Below are 17,373 nucleotides of genomic sequence, written 5' to 3' on the forward strand. Positions count from 1 at the left end.
TCTAAGACCAGAATGAATGTCGACTGAATTATTTGTTTTCTGCTCTTTAATGAAAGGCATGACCTATTCCTGTAACATAAGCCCATTTTAATTATTAACATCTTAACTAACTCATCAACATGCTTTTTGAAGTAAAGCCTATCATCAATCCAGAATCCTAGATATTTATAAGCTGGGAAATGATCACTGTGGACACCATTTGTATGTGATTTGCAAAATAACATATGCTTGGTTTTACCTGCATTAACTACCAATGTCAGTTCAACAAAGGCTTTCTGCAAGGGAATAAAGCCAGACTGAAGCTTTGAAATAGCCTGGTCAGCTGTGGGGGCAATAGCATACACAGTAGTACCATCTGCAACAGTACAAGTGAAAGTTACTTTTTTTTTACAGATAAAACAATATTGTTAACGTAAAAAGAACCAGACAAAGAATCAATCACTGTATCAAAGGGTGTCCAAAAAAATTGATTTAACACCATCAGTAAATACACACTGCACTCTATCCGTTAAATAATTTTCAAATCAGCTACACGCCAATTGAAGAAAGCCACTGAATAAGTGATGAGTGATCCACAGTGTCAAAAGCCTTAGACAGCTATATAAAAAAGGGCAGCACAGTATTTATTCCTTTCCATACCATTAATAATGTTGTTTAAATCCATAGAGGTAGCAGACATGGTGCTATGACCATGATGAACAGTTAGAGTAAATTTAGTTTTTAAAAATTGAGTATTTACCAATAATTCTAAGATTTTAGCTAGGCAAGAGAGTTTGAAAATGTGGCGATAATTATTTAGGTCACACGGGTCACCACCTTTATGAAGGGGGACTATATGGGCCGCATTCTAGACCCTGTGGATGGAACCAGAAACCACCTTCAGGTTAAACATGTGTTAAAGGACAACTCCACCACTTTTAACATTTGGTTTGGGTTGTTATTTTGAAGAAATAAGTGGTGTCCTACACAGTTTTAGTGTAATTCTATGACTTAATGTCTATTGACTGTTTAGTGATGAGTAAAATGTGAAATTGCTTCTCTGTCATGTTTTCAAGTAGGCTCCCTGAGATGAATAATACAAAAAATGATGGACAGTCTTTTTCAGCAACCTATATAGCATAACCCGTCTGTAGTTTTGATCATATTGGAACTCCCTGCTACAGTATACAGTATGTTGCTCTGGTTGTCTTTGCAAAAAAAAGTGTTAAAACTACCCTTGGAATCCCATGCAAAAAACGTATTCCTGGAATCTCATATCTTTGGCCCACTACTTCGGCGAGGGAGAAATACAGTCACACAAAGTCACATTCAACAGCCAATCAGAAAATGACAAGAAGGAGCAAACCACATACCCGCGGTCCTTGGTCGCCTTGATCCCCCTGCAAGGGGCAGAAAGAATTTGTCTTGAAATACATCAACCAGACACACAAACACACAAAGAAAAAAGGAAAAAATAATATAGTCAGCCTCAAATATTATGGTTGAGAGTAAAATCACTTATGATAACACAGACTGACGTGAATAGGGTTGAGGGGAAGGGGGAGTGTTCATTGATCATAGAGTAAAATTAATACATGACCAATCTCTTTATACCTCACCACACATTTAAGACGTTGCCAATTATTAGTCACATTTTTGACTGGCACATCCTCAGACGGTGTACTTTATTCAACTTGGGTGGGTGATTTAACACAGTTGCTGTTTCAACATTGAACAGAAATAGGCTGAAGTTGAACGAGGCCAACCAAAATGCAAGTGTATCCAATTACCAACTGTCAGTTAGCTACACTAGTATAAACCTCAATTTTTGAATGACCCATTCTGCATTTCTGTTATTTACTGTAAGTGTTGTGCCCTGTCCCATTGGGCGGCGCACAATTGGCTCAGCGTTGTCCGGGTTAGGGGAGGGTTTGGCCGGGGTAGGCAATCATTGTAAATAAGTATTTGTTCTTAACTGACTTGACTAGTTAAATAAAGGTTAAATAAAAACGATCGACAAACTATTTGTTGATGAGGTACATTGAGTTATTAGAGGGGTCTGACTGAACAGCAAGGATTGATAGTAAACAGAACTTTCATTAAACACGAATACCAGCAACTGTCAGTTAACTATCTCAAAAAAGGAAATAATATATACGCCCTGTTAGAGCCACACGGATGCTTTGCAATGCCTGCTAATCGAGTAAGACAGAGGAAAACCAGAGCAGCCTATTTCCATTGTGTGTGAATTAAGCATGGAACCTCAACCATTTTCATGGTTTTAATATTCCAAAATAAGGCGCATGGGTACATATTGGTCCCCAAGTTCAACAGACTTATAAAGATACAGTGTGGTTATTTCTCATGGTCAGCTGCCATTTTATGGAGGGATGTTCAGCGAAGCATTTAAGCACTTCAGTTCGGGCCCTGGTGTTAAGTAATTAAGTCAGTGGATTCACAACTAAGACTTGAGGTAGGTAGGACTTCAATTTTTAATGGAAACTTTAGAATACCATACAAAACTACATTATTTATGGACACATTTGATTAGGGAATAAAGTAAAGTCATACGTTAATGCTTTTGACCCCAAAATGTATTGTAAGAAAGGGTGGGAAGCCAAGGAATTTAGATCATGTTCATCCACTGCCAGAGAAATCAAAGAAAGTTAGCCCTTGGAAAGTAATACATTAATTATGCATTTAACATATGAATAAAACATAGCTATACACATTTGTTTACCTACCTTGTCACCCTGAAGACCAGGAGGACCCTATTGGGCAGAAAAACATTAAATTAAAAAAGTAAAACATTTTATATTTATTCATAGCATTACAAAAATGTACAGCCAAAGCATGCAAACTAAATGCAGAACAAGGCCATGTGCATAAATCCAGCAATATCCAACAAAGTTCTGACAAGTGGTATAGAGAAACTATATATGCTCTTCACAATGGGAACACTTACTTTTTACACAATTGCTTTGAAAGGTAAGTTCTACATTACAAAGTCAGTCATTCAATGTATGAAAAGCTCCTGGGTGGGCCCTGTAAAAGGTAATGGGTGAACAATTGTATTTTAAGGCAGGATGCCTCCGTATTCTCAGGAATAGACCTAATGAGGTCACCCAGTGTTTTTCAACCTGTTTTGTTCCAGGAACTGGCATGCTGGGGTTTCCCTCATTTGAGCACCACGTACAGTAAAACTGGCATTTAAACTCTAATAAAATCAGTGTCAGCTCACTAACTGACCAACCGGGCAGCAACATTGTACCTACCGGAGGTTGAGAAACACTGTTCTAATGCAGTCCATGTCATTGATCATCAGCCCATTGGTCAGTGCTTGATTGAGCTTGTGTGGCTTAATGGACTAATAGAATAGTCCTAAAATGATAAATCCCACCCATCTGATGGAAGGCTAGATCAAACACTATAAGTACTTTTAGTGTTTGATCTAGCCTTCCACAAGATGGGTGGAATTTATCATTTTCAAAAGTATTTGAACCCAGGTCGGCTGACTGTTGTAGTGGAATGCACATGTTGAACATGTTGTTTATCTGGCTCAAGAACATTGGTTGAGTTAAAGGATTGATGTGATTTTGTCGTCAAATAAGTATGTTTGTGGTTTAAAATGAAGGCAGCATCAAGAAACTCATGACCAGTGAACTGTTCCATAATACCAAATCATCAAAGCTGCATGTTCGCAAGCACTAATGGATTTTGTCCAGACATGGCAAGAGATCTTCAGCTTAAGTATAAACCTCCCGAAAAATATGACTGGTTGTGCACTGACTGTAATAATCTGTAGATTGATTGTATAAAAATGTTGACCAGTGTTTGTGTTCTCACTGGCCCAGAATAGCAAGCCAACAGACACAGACTTTGTGGTGGTACATTAATCGCACCAATCGAACAGTCTGGAATGAAAGTGATCCAGAGTTATTTCAGCAGCCTTTCTCTCTTCAACGAACACAGTGCTAAGGAAATAGAGCTCGAACAGGGTCTTCACCCTTTCAGCCCTTCCACACCGTTCTGTTGTATGCAGGCCCACTCTTATTGGAGCACAGTGATCCCAGTCATTTTGGGTTAGTGGCAGCACCAATCGGATTAATCCCCAATGGTATTGAGAGGGAGGTGCCGGCTCAGGGGAACTGTAGTTTCTCACCTGTAGTTTTCCTAGCCCAAAACTTTAAAGCTAAGACACAGCAGTAGGATTGTCAAACGTTTACTTGGCACCTCTGAACAGAATGTCGGCAGTCAATCTCTTTTTGTGTTCACACAGCAAAAACCATGGAAGTCGTCAGCTACTTCTAACCAAAAGGTGGCAGTAGCGTTGTTTGGCAATGCAGATGTATTGTGTGTATTGCTTATGGTCTCGATTCCAAGCTGCACTTATGTTGCTATTTGTAGAAAGCCCTTGTTAATACTAACCAGAAAGGCAACAGTGAAATTACTATCTAACGAGATTACGAAGAAACAATTTCATTCACTCTCCATTATCCCATATTAGCTAACGTTAGCATATTCACAAGCTAGCACAACACAGCTATCTAGTTAGCTAGCTAAGGACATGCACTAACTTGGCAGCTAACACAGGCAGCTGTTTCATGGAAATTAGATAAAACATTGTGATTTAATTATGTCAATACTAGCTAGAGTGGTTAGCTATCTTGGAATAACTATTTAGTGTTTTATGCATTGTGGCTGTAATGTAAACTCACTCACTTTTGTACATCGCCTCTGTACAATTGACCTTATTTTAGCACCCCAAAAACGTAATACTTTCAGATCAACTGTAATGTCAATACCATTGTAAAGCACATTTCTCCCCTTTCCAACAAAGTCAAAGACATGCCCTCCAAGCTGCCCGTTTCTGCATGATTCAAGAAGGCAATGAGCCCTGTCTGGTCTTTTATAAAATGGTGGGTGTGGAAGAGAAACTAATGCGTGATAGTGAGAAGGCGAGATATCATGTGGAAACATTGCTTTTTTTCACTTGATCTGTCCAACTTATCACCTTATTGCCTAAAAAAAAAAGTTTATATAATGTGTCATTACATACCTATTTGAAGGTTTGTGTTGAATTTGAATCGGGTTTTTAGGGCGGTACTAAAGTGATCTTCAGAAGTAAACATTGTCTTTTGAGAGTGATGATCGCTTGCAGTGACGACGCAAAAAAATGACTAGGTATACCCCCCTTACCCCGTCACTGTCCATTTCTTGTTTTTAAACGATGAGAGAAGTGCTACACCTGGTGGAGAGATTGTAAGACAGAAATAGTTGCTTTGCGCGTGCTGTACGTTACGGCATGACACGTCACGATGTAACGGAGGGTCAGTTTTTTCTACTTTTCTCCAAAACTATAGAGCCATTACCATGTCGATCAACGCTTGAATAGAAACATAGTTCACACCCCAGATTTTGAAGTCAACACAGTTGCTTCAGTCCCATTAGTTTTCTTTGCAGCCTTGTTTGAATGTCGCGGTTGCGCACATTTGTATGGAATGGGGTGAGTTTACGTTGCACTTAGCTAGCTACCATACAATAGCCTACATTGCATATGAAGTGTGACTGGTTCATCTATGGATGTACAGAGAAAATGCCCACCTTTTTTGTTGGCTCCTCTACATGGGGGTTCATGCTCTCTGCTGGCTCAAAGTCAAGTTGTTGGCCACTGACAAGCACTGCAATTATACATTCATGCTTGCTTTTCTGGCCCCTCAAAGAGGCATAATATACAGGGAACATAGGTAGGTATTCTGATGTGAGATCTGTGCACCCAACTATGAGTAATTCAGTCATTTATTGATGTCAGATTTTCAAGAAAATACAACATTCAGTATTCAAATCTCAAGGCAGAATAATGCAGATGGTCTATGTGCTCAATTAAAATAATTGCCATTGCAACATAGAGCACGTTTATCCCCTGGGAAAACAGTGGGAAACACTGGTGTACTGTAGACCCTCAAGCCAGACATACAATACATTTCTGCCCCTGTTATTGTGAAGTGGAAATGTCTAGGAGCAACAACGCCTCAGTCGCAAAGTGGTAAGCCACACAAGCTCACAGCACAGGACAGCTAAGTGCTGAAGCGTGTAGCGCATAAAAATGGTCTGTCCTCGGCTGCAACACTCACTACCGAGTTCCAAACTGCCTCTGGAAGCAACGTCAGCACAATAATTGTTTGTCTGGATTTTTATGAAGTGGGTTTCCAGCCACACAAGATTAAGATCACCATGTGCAATGCCAAGCGTCGGCTGGAGTGGTGAAGCTCTTGGCAACTGGACTCTGGAGCAGTGCAAATGTGTTCTCTGGAGTGATGAATCATTGCTTGTCCATCTGGCAGTCCGACAGATGAATCTGGGTTAATGGATGCCAGGAGCATGCCCGAATGCATAGTGCAAATTGTAAAGTTTGGTGGAGGAGGAATAATGGTCTGGGGATGTTTTTCATGGTTCGGGCTAAGACCCCTTAGTTCCAGTGAAGGGACATTTTACCGCTACAGCATACAATGAGATTCTAGATAATTCTGTGATTCCAACTTTGTGGCAACCGTTTGGGGAAGGCCCTTTCCTGTTTCAGCATGACAATGCCCCCGTGCACAAAGTGAGATCCATACAGAAATGGTTTGTCGAGATCAGTGTGGAAGAACATGATTGGCCTGCCCAGAGGCCTGACCTCAACCCCATCAAACACCTTTGGGATGAATTGGAACACCGAATGTGAGCCAGGCCTAATAGCCCGACATCAGTGCCCAACCTCACTAATGTTCTTGTAGCTGAATGAAAAAAAGTCCCCTCAGCAATGTTCCATCATCTACTGGACAGCCTTCCCGGAAGAGTTGAGGCTGTTATAGCAGCAAAGGGGGTACCAACTCCATATTAATGCCTATGATTTTGGAATGAGATGTTCGAAGAGCAGGTGTCCACATCCTTTTTAATGTAGTGAATGTGTTAGTAAATCTTTTTTTTTTCAGCATTGTTGGCCACACACCTGCTGGCTTTGGTTAGGTCACTGGCAGTTTTCAGTCTGAACACATTCACACTAAGACAGCAATCTTTAAACGCCTTGACAAGCCTAATAGCCTTTGTGGATTACACAACCTAACATGAATGTTTTACAATAGTAACACATGAAACAACCCACAAGATTAAATGTTTTATAGTAAATGTAGTAAGGGAGACTCTGCATTTACAGTAATGCTTAATAGACAAATATCGAACTGATTGAATTTGACAGAATGAAAAAAATATATATAATATTGAGCAATTAATTTCATTTCTGCTTTTGAGTTTATTTATTTGAGTTTATTTTTATTTTTACAGGGACAGTGCACATTAATCAACATTTCAGTAAAAGTGCCGGTTTTAGCCAACCGGCTAATTTTCAACCGCAGTCCCTGGGCAGGTTATTAAAAACAATTACAATATAGACAATAGCAACATAGAACAAGCAAGACATAGCATACAGACAGAGCAACATAGGACAAGCAAGACGTAGCATACAGACAGAGCAGCATAAAACAAAAAGCAGCAAGACAAAATTCATAAAAGCAACAAAGTGTTTCCACACCTCACAAGCTACAGACAACAGACAACATGGAGTGGCAACACACAGCTAGGGACCATGTTCACAAATCTGATTGACCTTTAGCCATGTCTTCAAGAATTTTGTGAAAGTGTGATATGTGGTGCAGTTATGTGTGTCTGATGGCAGTGTATTCCAGACATGGGAAGCTCTCACAGAGAATGCAGATTTACTAAAGGTGCTTTTCCTTAGGGGAACTATACAGTCACCTCTCATGGCAGACCTTGTGGATCTGCTGCCATATGTCTGGGTTTTCTGTTTAACAAAAATATTGAGTGGAGGGGGAGCCAGGCCATTGAGGATCTTGAATACAAGACATGCGTCGGTGTATTGCACAAGATTTTCCCAACTCAAGAGCTCATGCTTTCTAAGGATGTGACAATGATGATGGCTATTGGGCTTCCTATCAAGCACTTTGAGAGCCTGTTTGTAGACAGACTGAATAGGTTTTAATGTTGTACAGCAAGCTTGGGCCCAACTAGTCAAGCAGTATGTTAAGTGGGGGAGTATCATAGATTTGAAGTACAGTTTTGCTACCTCTGTAGTCAAACAATTTCGTATAAATCGGAAATTAGCTAGGTTGAATTTGGATATTTGAATTACCTTTTTCACATGCTTTTTAAAAGAGAGGTTGGAATCAAGTATGATGCCAAGGTACTTAAAATCGGATACCACCTGGAGCTTCTCCCCTGACACATAGACATCTGGCTCAGTAGCATCTGTTGCCCTCTTTGTGAAGAACATGCAAACAGTTTTTTTCACATTGAGATGCAAACACGAGTCACTGAGCCACTTTGTAACCTGGACCATTACAGTAGTGAGTTCTTGTGCAGCTTGTTGTTTGCTCTTTGCATGCACATATATCACTGTATCATCTGCATACATTTGAACTTCAGACCCAGTACAGACAGAAGGCAGATCATTAATGTACAGGCTGAACAGGAGGGACCCTTGGGGCACGCCCACATCATAGCTACGAGTGGGCGACAGCTCATTGCTCACTCTGACACACTGAGTTCTGCATTCAAGGTATGATTTCATCCATCTCAAGGCATCAGGGGAAAAGTTGAACTTGGACAATTTTGTGATGAGAATCTCATGGTTAACAGTATCAAAAGCCTTCCTTTTAGTGCCATTCATTAGTTCTAGCACTGGTTATCTCTAAAATAGAGATTTACTTGATCTGCTATCATAGGAGCCTTCTTAGCTTATCAAAAGTTACCCATTCATGGATGTTCATTTCTCTCTAAACTATGTTGAATCACATCATATGGTGATACGTGTCACACACTTTCAAGCGTTACAAATCAAATCACATTTATTTGTCACATACACATGGTTAGCAGATGTTAATGCGAGTGTAACAAAATGCTTGTGCTTCTAAGTTCCGACAATGCAGTAATAACCAACGAGTAATCTAACCTAACAATTCCAAAACTACTACCTTATACATACAAGTGTAAAGTTATAAAGAATATGTACATAAAGATATGAATGAGTGATGGTACAGAACGGCATAGGCAAGATGCAGTAGATGGTATTGAGTACAGTATATATATATGAGATGAGTAATGTAGGGTATGTAAACAAAGTGGCATAGTTTAAAGTGGCTAGTGATACATGTATTACATAAAGATGCAGTAGATGATATAGAGTACACTATATACATATACATATGAGATGAATAATGTAGGGTATGTAAACATTATATTAAGTAGCATTGTTTAAAGTGGCTAGTGATATATTTTACATCAATTTCCATCAATTCCCATTATTAAAGTGGCTGGAGTTGAGTCAGTGTGTTGGCAGCAGCCACTCAATGTTAGTGGTGGCTGTTTAACAGTCTGATGGCCTTGAGATAGAAGCTGTTTTTCAGTCTCTCGGTCCCTGCTTTGATGCACCTGTACTGACCTCGCCTTCTGGATGATAGCGGGGTGAACAGGCAGTGGCTTGGGTGGTTGTTGTCCTTGATGATCTTTATGGCCTTCCTGTGACATCGGGTGGTGTAGGTGTCCTGGAGGGCAGGTAGTTTGCCCCCGGTGATGCGTTGTGCAGACCTCACTACCCTCTGGAGAGCCTAACGGTTGTGGGTGGAGGTGTTGCAGTACCAGGCGGTGATACAGCCCGCCAGGATGCTCTCAATTGTGCATCTGTAGAAGTTTGTGAGTGCTTTTGGTGACAAGCCAAATTTCTTCAGCCTCCTGAGGTTGAAGATGCTGTCTGTGTGGGTGGACCAATGCAGTTTGTCTGTGATGTGTACGCTGAGGAACTTAAAACTAGATAGGGAGTTGCTCCCTCTGCTGTTTCCTGAAGTCCACAATCATCTCCTTAGTTGTGTTGATGTTGAGTATGAATAGTTGGCTTCCATTTAGAAGCAACGCGTGTTGAAATTGTTCTGCTGACACGGTCAGCACCTTATACTGCACTGCTTTGCACATCGCTTGGACAGGCAGACATCCACTGGAGCTGTTCCAGTCAGCTCTGGGGGTACATTGAAAGCCTTGCATTGAGGCTCAAAATGCAATTCTCATTTTAGAGTGCATAGATATTCATATTTTTTTCACACTGACCCAAGTGGGAATCAAACCCACAACCCTGGCATTGCAAGCACCATGTTCTTACCAACTGAGCCACACATGACCAGCTCACCTCAGATATTATCTGATCAACAATTTCTGTACTCTCATGATCTGATTATGCCTTTACTCATGAGTGTTAATCAGCCCCTGTGTATAATATTTGCCTTTTAATTTCAATTTGACTGCCTCTGCTGGTGCTTGAAGTGTCGGTACTCATTTTACAGCATTATACAGTATCATATTTAAGAGCAAATATTCAATAGAAATATTAAGGTGGATGGGCTCAATTCAATTTCTGCCTATTGTTGTTCACTGTAGCTACAGGAATTGTACAAGCATAACAATTGCCATTATTATGTGCTTTTCTAATAAAGGTAATAATGATAATAAACTGGATGTAGCACTTTTCCAGGTGCTTAGGGTCGTTTAAATTTGTATATGTATTTATTATGGATCCCCATTAGCTGCTGCCAAGGCAGCAACTACTCTTCCTGGGGTCCGGCAAAATTAAGGCAGTTTATATAATTTAAAAAACATTGCAATCATTCACAGATTTCACAACACACTGTGCCCTCAGGCCCCGACTGCACCCCTACACATATTTACAGTACTAAATCCATGTGTATAGTGCATATGTTATCGTGTGTGTATGTGTCTATGTTTGTGTTCCATAAGGTGTTTTTTAATCTGTTTTATACAATGTAATTTAACTGCTTGCATCAGTTACTTGATGTGGAATAGAGTTCCATGTAGTCATGGCTCTATGTAGTATTGTGTGCCTCCCATAGTCTGTGCTGGACTTGGGGACTGTGAAGAGACTTCTTGTGGCATGTCTTGTGGGGTATGCATGGGTGACCTAGCTGTGTACCAGTAGTTTAGACAGACAGCTCGGTGCAAAATGTCAATACACATATACAAAGAGAGTTGAATCGGGAGTTATAAACACCTCCCTCTGCAACTGGTTCCTGGACTTCCTGAAAGGCCGCCCCCAGGTGGTAAAAGTAGGCAACAACACGTCTGCCATGCTGATCCTTAACACTGGGGCCTCTCAGGGGTGTATACTTAGTCCCTTCCTGTACTCCCTGTTCACCCATGACTGCATGGCCAAACACGACACCAACACCATCATTAAGTTTACTGACGCGCCCCGACAACGATGAGACAGCCTTTGGGGAGGAGGTCAGAGAACTGGCCGTGTGTACCTCTCCCTCAATGTGAGCAAGACAAAGGAGATGATCGTGGACTACAGGAAAAGGCAGGCCGAACAGGGCCTCCATTAACATCGACGGGCTGTGGTGGAGCGGGTCGAGAGTTTCAAGTTCCTTGGTGTCCACATCACCAACGAACTATCATGGTCCAAACATACCAAGACAGTCGTGAAGAGGGCACGACAAAACCTTTTCCCCCTCAGGAGCCTGAAAAGATTTTGCATGGGTCCCCAGATCCTCAAAAGGTTCTACAGCTGCACCATCGAGAGCATCCTGACCGGTTGCATCACCGCCTGGTATGGCAACTGCTCGGCATCTGACCGTAAGGCGCTACAGAGGGTAGTGCATACGGCCCAGTACGTCACTGGGGCCAAGCTTCCTGGCATTCAGGACCTTTATAATATGCGGTGTCTGAGGATAGCCCATAAAATTGTCAGAGACGGCGATTTGGGCCTGGTCTCGGAGAAGCAGTATATCCTTCGCGTCTGACTCATAAAAAAATATTTTTTGTCCAGTTCGAGTTGAGTAATCACTGTTCTGATATCCAGAAGCTCTTTGTGGTCATACGAGATGGTAGCAGCAACACTATGTACAAAATAAGTTATAAACAATGCAAAAAAAAACACACAAAATAACACAGTTTGTTAGGAGCCCATAAAACGGCACCCATCCACTCCGGCACGATTATAGCACTGTTGTGTATGCTATTGCCCCACAGCTGATCAGGCTATTTTGGAGCTTCAATCTGCATTTATTGCCTTTTTTTTCAACTGAAAATAGTACTTAATGCAGGTAAAACCAAGTATATGTAATTTTCCAAACCACAAAAACAATGTATCTGATGATTTATGCATATTGCATGGTGCCCTTACAAATATCTCGGCATCTGGATTGATAATAGGCTTTCCATCAAAAATCATGTTGATGAGTAAGTTGTGAAGTTAAGAAATAAAATAGGGCGTCAGTTGGGTGGGCAGTCTATGTTTGTTTTTCTATGATTTGGGTATTTCTATGTTTCGGCCTAGTATGGTTCTCAATCAGAGGCAGGTGTCATTAGTTGTCTCTGATTGAGAATCATACTTAGGTAGCCTGGGTTGCACTGTTTGTTTGTGGGTGATTGTCAATGTTGATGGCTTGTTTCAGCGCAGCTCACATTAGCGTCACGGTTGTTATTTTGTTTACTACTTTGGTATAGTGTTTCAGTGTTCAGTTCTTTCTTTATTAAACATTCAACATGAACACATACCACGCCGCATATTGGTCCTCTGATCCTTTTCGGAAATCCCTTACAATTACGGTCTTAGTGTCACGCCCTGGTCAAAGTATTTTGTGTTTATCTTTATGTATTTGGTCAGGCCAGGGTGTGGCATGGAGTTTTTGTATTGTGGTGTGTTTTGTCTTGGGGTTTTGGTGTGTATATATTTGGGATTGTAGCTAGTGGGGTTATCTAGCAAGGTCTATGGCTGTCTGGAGTGATTCTCAATCAGAGGCAGGTGCTTATCGTTGTCTCTGATTGGGAACCATATTTAGGCAGCCATATTCTTTGAGTTTGTCGTGGGTGATTGTCCTATTTGTCTTGATGTCCTTGTTTATGTTAGTTGACACAAGTATAGGCTGTTTTCGGTTTTCGTTTATTTGTTTTTGTAGTGTTTGTGTTTAGTTCGTGTTTTACGTTTGTCTAATAAACATGGATCGCAATCGACACGCTGCAGTTTGGTCCGACTCTCCTTCATCACCACTAGAAAGCCGTAACACTTAGACTATGGCGATATCGTCTATATGTAATGCAGTTGCCACTGTATTGAAGCCACTGGAAGCAGTTTATGATAGCAAACTACATTTTATTACGGGCAACATTTTCAGCACACATCACTGCACTCTGTATCAGAAGGCAGGCTGGCTCTCTTTGAAGTCTTGTAGATAGATGCATTGCACACTTCTTGTTTATAAAGCCCTATGGTATAAACTACCATCGTACCTCACTTCTCTGTTAATTTACAGATTATATAAGCTATCAGACACGGTCTCAAGGATTAAACCCCCTAGAGTCGATGTCCGCGCTCCAGCGGAAATCTAAATAGCATAATAAAAAGATCCCCATAAAAATCTATCAGTTTAAGATAAAGATATCAGTTTGTGCATTGGATGCGTCTCAATTCACCGCATCCACTGAAGTTGAACTTTCGCATCTGCGGTGAAAGGTGACAGAGCTAGAGCGATGGTGTCAGACCATGAGACATCCTGAAAATTGGTCTTCTCACAAAATCTTCGGTAGCGTCTTGACGGTTTAGAAATATAATAATCTATGGAAAGATGACTCACGAAGACGATGGTGTATTCCTTTCTCCTCTAAGACCCCCACAAGCGTCTTGGGACTTGTCTGAAGTCGGTAAAGGTGATCTGCCAACTTCTGTCTGTAGCGTCCGAAAAGTTAAGGCAACACACTAATATGACTTCTGTGTGGAAAGGTGAGACTCTCATTAACATGTACATGTCTGCGTACACGCAGGCCTCGCAAGACTTGTCTGAAGGTCCCCCGGTAACAGTTGAAAAACAGTGGAAGTACTGTATACAGTATATGGACACTCTTTAGTGCCAAAAATAAAGGGTTAAATACACGTAAAAAATATACAAATGTTTCCCGATCTTTCTTATATCTCTCAGATATACAGTTGAAGTTGGAAGTTTACATACACTTAAGTTGGAATCATTAAAACTCGTTTTTCAACAACTCCATACATTCTTGTTAACAAACTATAGTTTTGGCAAATCGGTTAGGACATCTACTTTGTGCATTACACAAGTAATTTTTCCAACAATTGTTTACAGACAGATTCACTGTAAATTCACCTAAAATTCACTGTATCACAATTCCAGTGGGTCAGAAGTTTACATACACTAAGTTGACTGTGCCTTTAAACAGCTTGGACAATTCCAGACAATTATGTCATGGATCTAGAAGCTTCTGATAGGCTAATTGACCTAATTTGAGTCAATTGGAGGTGTACCCTTGGATGTATTTCAAGGCCTACCTTCAAACTCAGTGCCTCTTTGCTTGACATCATGGGAAAATCAAAAGAAATCAGACAAGACCTCAGAAAAAAAATTGGTTCATCCTTGGGAGCAATTTCCAAATGCCTGTACCACGTTCATCTGTACAAACAATAGTATGCAAGTATAATCCCCATGGTGTCACGCCTTGGTCATAGTGTTTTGTGTTTTCGTTATATATTTTGGTCAGGCCAGGGTGTGACATGGGTTTACGTGTTGTGTTTCGTATTGGGGTTTTATAGGATTGGGATTGCTAATGATTAGGGGTGTGTCTAGTTAGGTTTGGGCTGCCTGAGGCGGTTCTCGATCAGAGTCAGGTGATTCTTGTTGTCTCTGATGGGGAACCTTATTTAGGTAGCCTGAGTTTCGCTTTGTATTTCGTGGTTGATTGTTCCTGTCTCTGTGTAGTTTCACCAGATAGGCTGTAATAGGTTTTCACGTTCCGTTTGTTGTTTTTGTATTTATTAGTTATTTCATGTATCGTCACTTATTTTCATTAAAGACATGAGTAACCACCACGCTGCATTTCGGTCCTCTCTTTCGACAAACGAAGAACGCCGTTACAGAATCACCCACCACATACGGACCGAGCGGCGTGGTAACAGGCAGCGACCGCAGGAAAAGCGAAAGGAGGAATGGACATGGGATGACGTGTTGGATGGCAAAGGTTGTTACACTTGGGAGGAGATACTGGCCGGAAGAGATCGCCTCCCATGGGAACAGGTGGAGGCACTTAGGAGAGCAGAAGCAGCCGGAGATAAGAGCCGACGATACGAGGGAACACGGTTGGCAAGGAAGCCCGAAAAGCAGCCCCAGAAATGTATTGGGGGGGGGCTCAGAGGGAGAGTGGATGAGTCAGGTGTCAGACCTGAGCCAACTCTCCCTGTTAAATCGTGAAGAGCAGTTGCAGTGGGAGAGGCTGCATCACTTGGAGAATTGGACATGGGAGGAGGAACTGGACGGAAAAGGACCCTGGGCTCAGCCTGGAGAATATCGCCGTCCCAAGGAAGAACTAGAGGCGGCTAAAGCGGAGAGGCGCTGGTATGAAGAGGCAGCACGGCGACGCGGATGGAAGCCTGAGAGTCGGCCCCAAAAATGTATTGGGGGGGGGGGCTTACAGGGAGTATGGCTATGCCAGGTAGGAGACCTGCGCAAACTCCCTGTGCTTACCGGGGGGCTAAAGAGACCGGGCAGGTATATTTGGTGTTCCATGTCGTGAATTGTAGGTGCGACCCGATGTCCAGCCCTTTCTTCACTGATCTCTAAGGATTTGTTGTCGGCATGGTTGTATGCTGTGCAAAAACACATTCACGTTTGTTGTCCTTAAGCCATTTTGCCACAACTTTGGAGGTATGCTTGGGGTCATTGTCCATTTGGAAGACCCATTTGCAACCAAGCTTTAACTTCCTGACTGATGTCTTGAGATGTTGCTTCAATATATCCACTTCATTTTCCTGCCTCCTGAAGCCATCTATTTTGTGAAGTGCACCAGTCCCTCCTGCAGCAAAGCACCCCCACAAGATGATACTACCACCCCCGTGCTTCACGGTTGGGATAGTGTTCTTTGGATTGCAAGCCTCCCCCTTTTTCCTCCAAACATAACGATGGTCATTATGGCCAAACAGTTCTATTTTTGTTTCATCAGACCAGAGGATATTTATCCAAAAAGTACGATCTTTGTCCCCATGTGTAGTTGCAAACCATAGTCTGGCTTTTTTATGGTGGTTTTGGAGCAGTGGTATCTGTCTTGCTGAGCGGCCTTTCAGGTTATGTCGATAAAGGACTCGTTTTACTGTGGATATAGATACTTTTGTACCCGTTTCCTCCAGCATCTTCACAAGGTCCTTTGCTGTTGTTCTGGGATTGATTTGCACTTTTCGCACCAAAGTACGTTCATCTCTAGGAGACAGAACACGTCTTCTTCCTGAGCGTTATGACGGTTGCGTGGTCTCATGGTGTTTATACTTGCGTACTATTGTTTGTACAGATGAACGTGGTAGCTTCAGGCGTTTGGAATTTGCTCCCACGGATGAACCAGACTTTATGAGGTCTACAATTTTTTTTCTGAGCAAAGAGGCACTGAGTTTGAAGGTAGGCCTTGAAATACATCCACAGGTACCCCTCCAATTGACTCAAATTATGTCAATTAGCCTATCAGAAGCTTCTTAAGCCATGCCATCATTTTCTGGAATTTTCAAAGCTGTTTAAAGGCACAGTCAACTTAGTGTATGTAAACTTCTGACCCATTGGAATTGTGAATTATTAGTGAAATAATCTGTCTGTAAATAATTGTTGTAAAAATTACTTGATTCATGCGCAAAGTACATGTCCTAACCGACTTGCCAAAACTATAGTTTGTTCACAAGAAATGTATGGAGTGGTTGAAAAACAAGTTGTAATGACTCCAACCTAAGTGAATGTAAACTTCTAACTTCAACTGTACATATGAAATGAGTAAAGCAGAAAGCAAACATTATTAAAGTGACTAGTGTTAACTAGTAATTCCATGTTTATGTACAGTATTTAAGGCAGCTGCCTCTAAGGTGCAGGGTTGAGTGGTAGCCGGCTAGTGATGACTATTTAACAGTCTGATGGCCTTGAGATAGAAGCTGTTTTTCAGTCTCTCGGTCCCATCTTTGATGCACCTGTGGTGACCTTGCCTTCTGGATGGTAGTTGGGTGAACAGGCCGTGGCTTGGGTGGTTGATGTCCTTGGTGATCTTTTTAGCCTTCTTATGACATTGAGAGGGATAGGTGTCTTGGAGGGCAGGTAGTGTGATGCGTTGGGCAGACCACAACCCCCTCTGAAGAGACCTGCGTTTGCGGGCAGTGAAGTTGCCGTACCAGTTGGTGATACAGCCTGACAGGATGCTCTCGATTGTGCATCTGTAAAAGTTCATGAGGGTCTTAGGGGCCAGCCAAATTTCTTCAACATCCTGAGGTTGAAGAGATGCTGTTGCGTCTTCTTCAAC

The 17,373-nt window shown here is 41.7% G+C and overlaps 1 protein-coding gene across 13 annotated transcripts in view; it reads right to left on the reverse strand.

Moving 5' to 3' along the window:
• Positions 1 to 17,373, reverse strand: part of col25a1 (collagen type XXV alpha 1 chain) — a 302,148-nt gene that overhangs the window by 112,987 nt on the left and 171,788 nt on the right. For all 13 annotated transcript variants that reach the window (XM_031792275.1, XM_031792270.1, XM_031792264.1 and 10 more), the window contains 2 exons: positions 2,724 to 2,750; positions 1,353 to 1,379 (listed from right to left, as the gene is read on the reverse strand). In XM_031792275.1, the coding sequence (XP_031648135.1) occupies positions 1,353 to 1,379; positions 2,724 to 2,750 (54 nt within the window). The remainder of the gene's footprint in view (positions 1 to 1,352; positions 1,380 to 2,723; positions 2,751 to 17,373) is intronic.

Source organism: Oncorhynchus kisutch, linkage group LG16 (assembly GCF_002021735.2).
Source record: "Oncorhynchus kisutch isolate 150728-3 linkage group LG16, Okis_V2, whole genome shotgun sequence".
Classification (NCBI taxonomy): domain Eukaryota; kingdom Metazoa; phylum Chordata; class Actinopteri; order Salmoniformes; family Salmonidae; genus Oncorhynchus; species Oncorhynchus kisutch.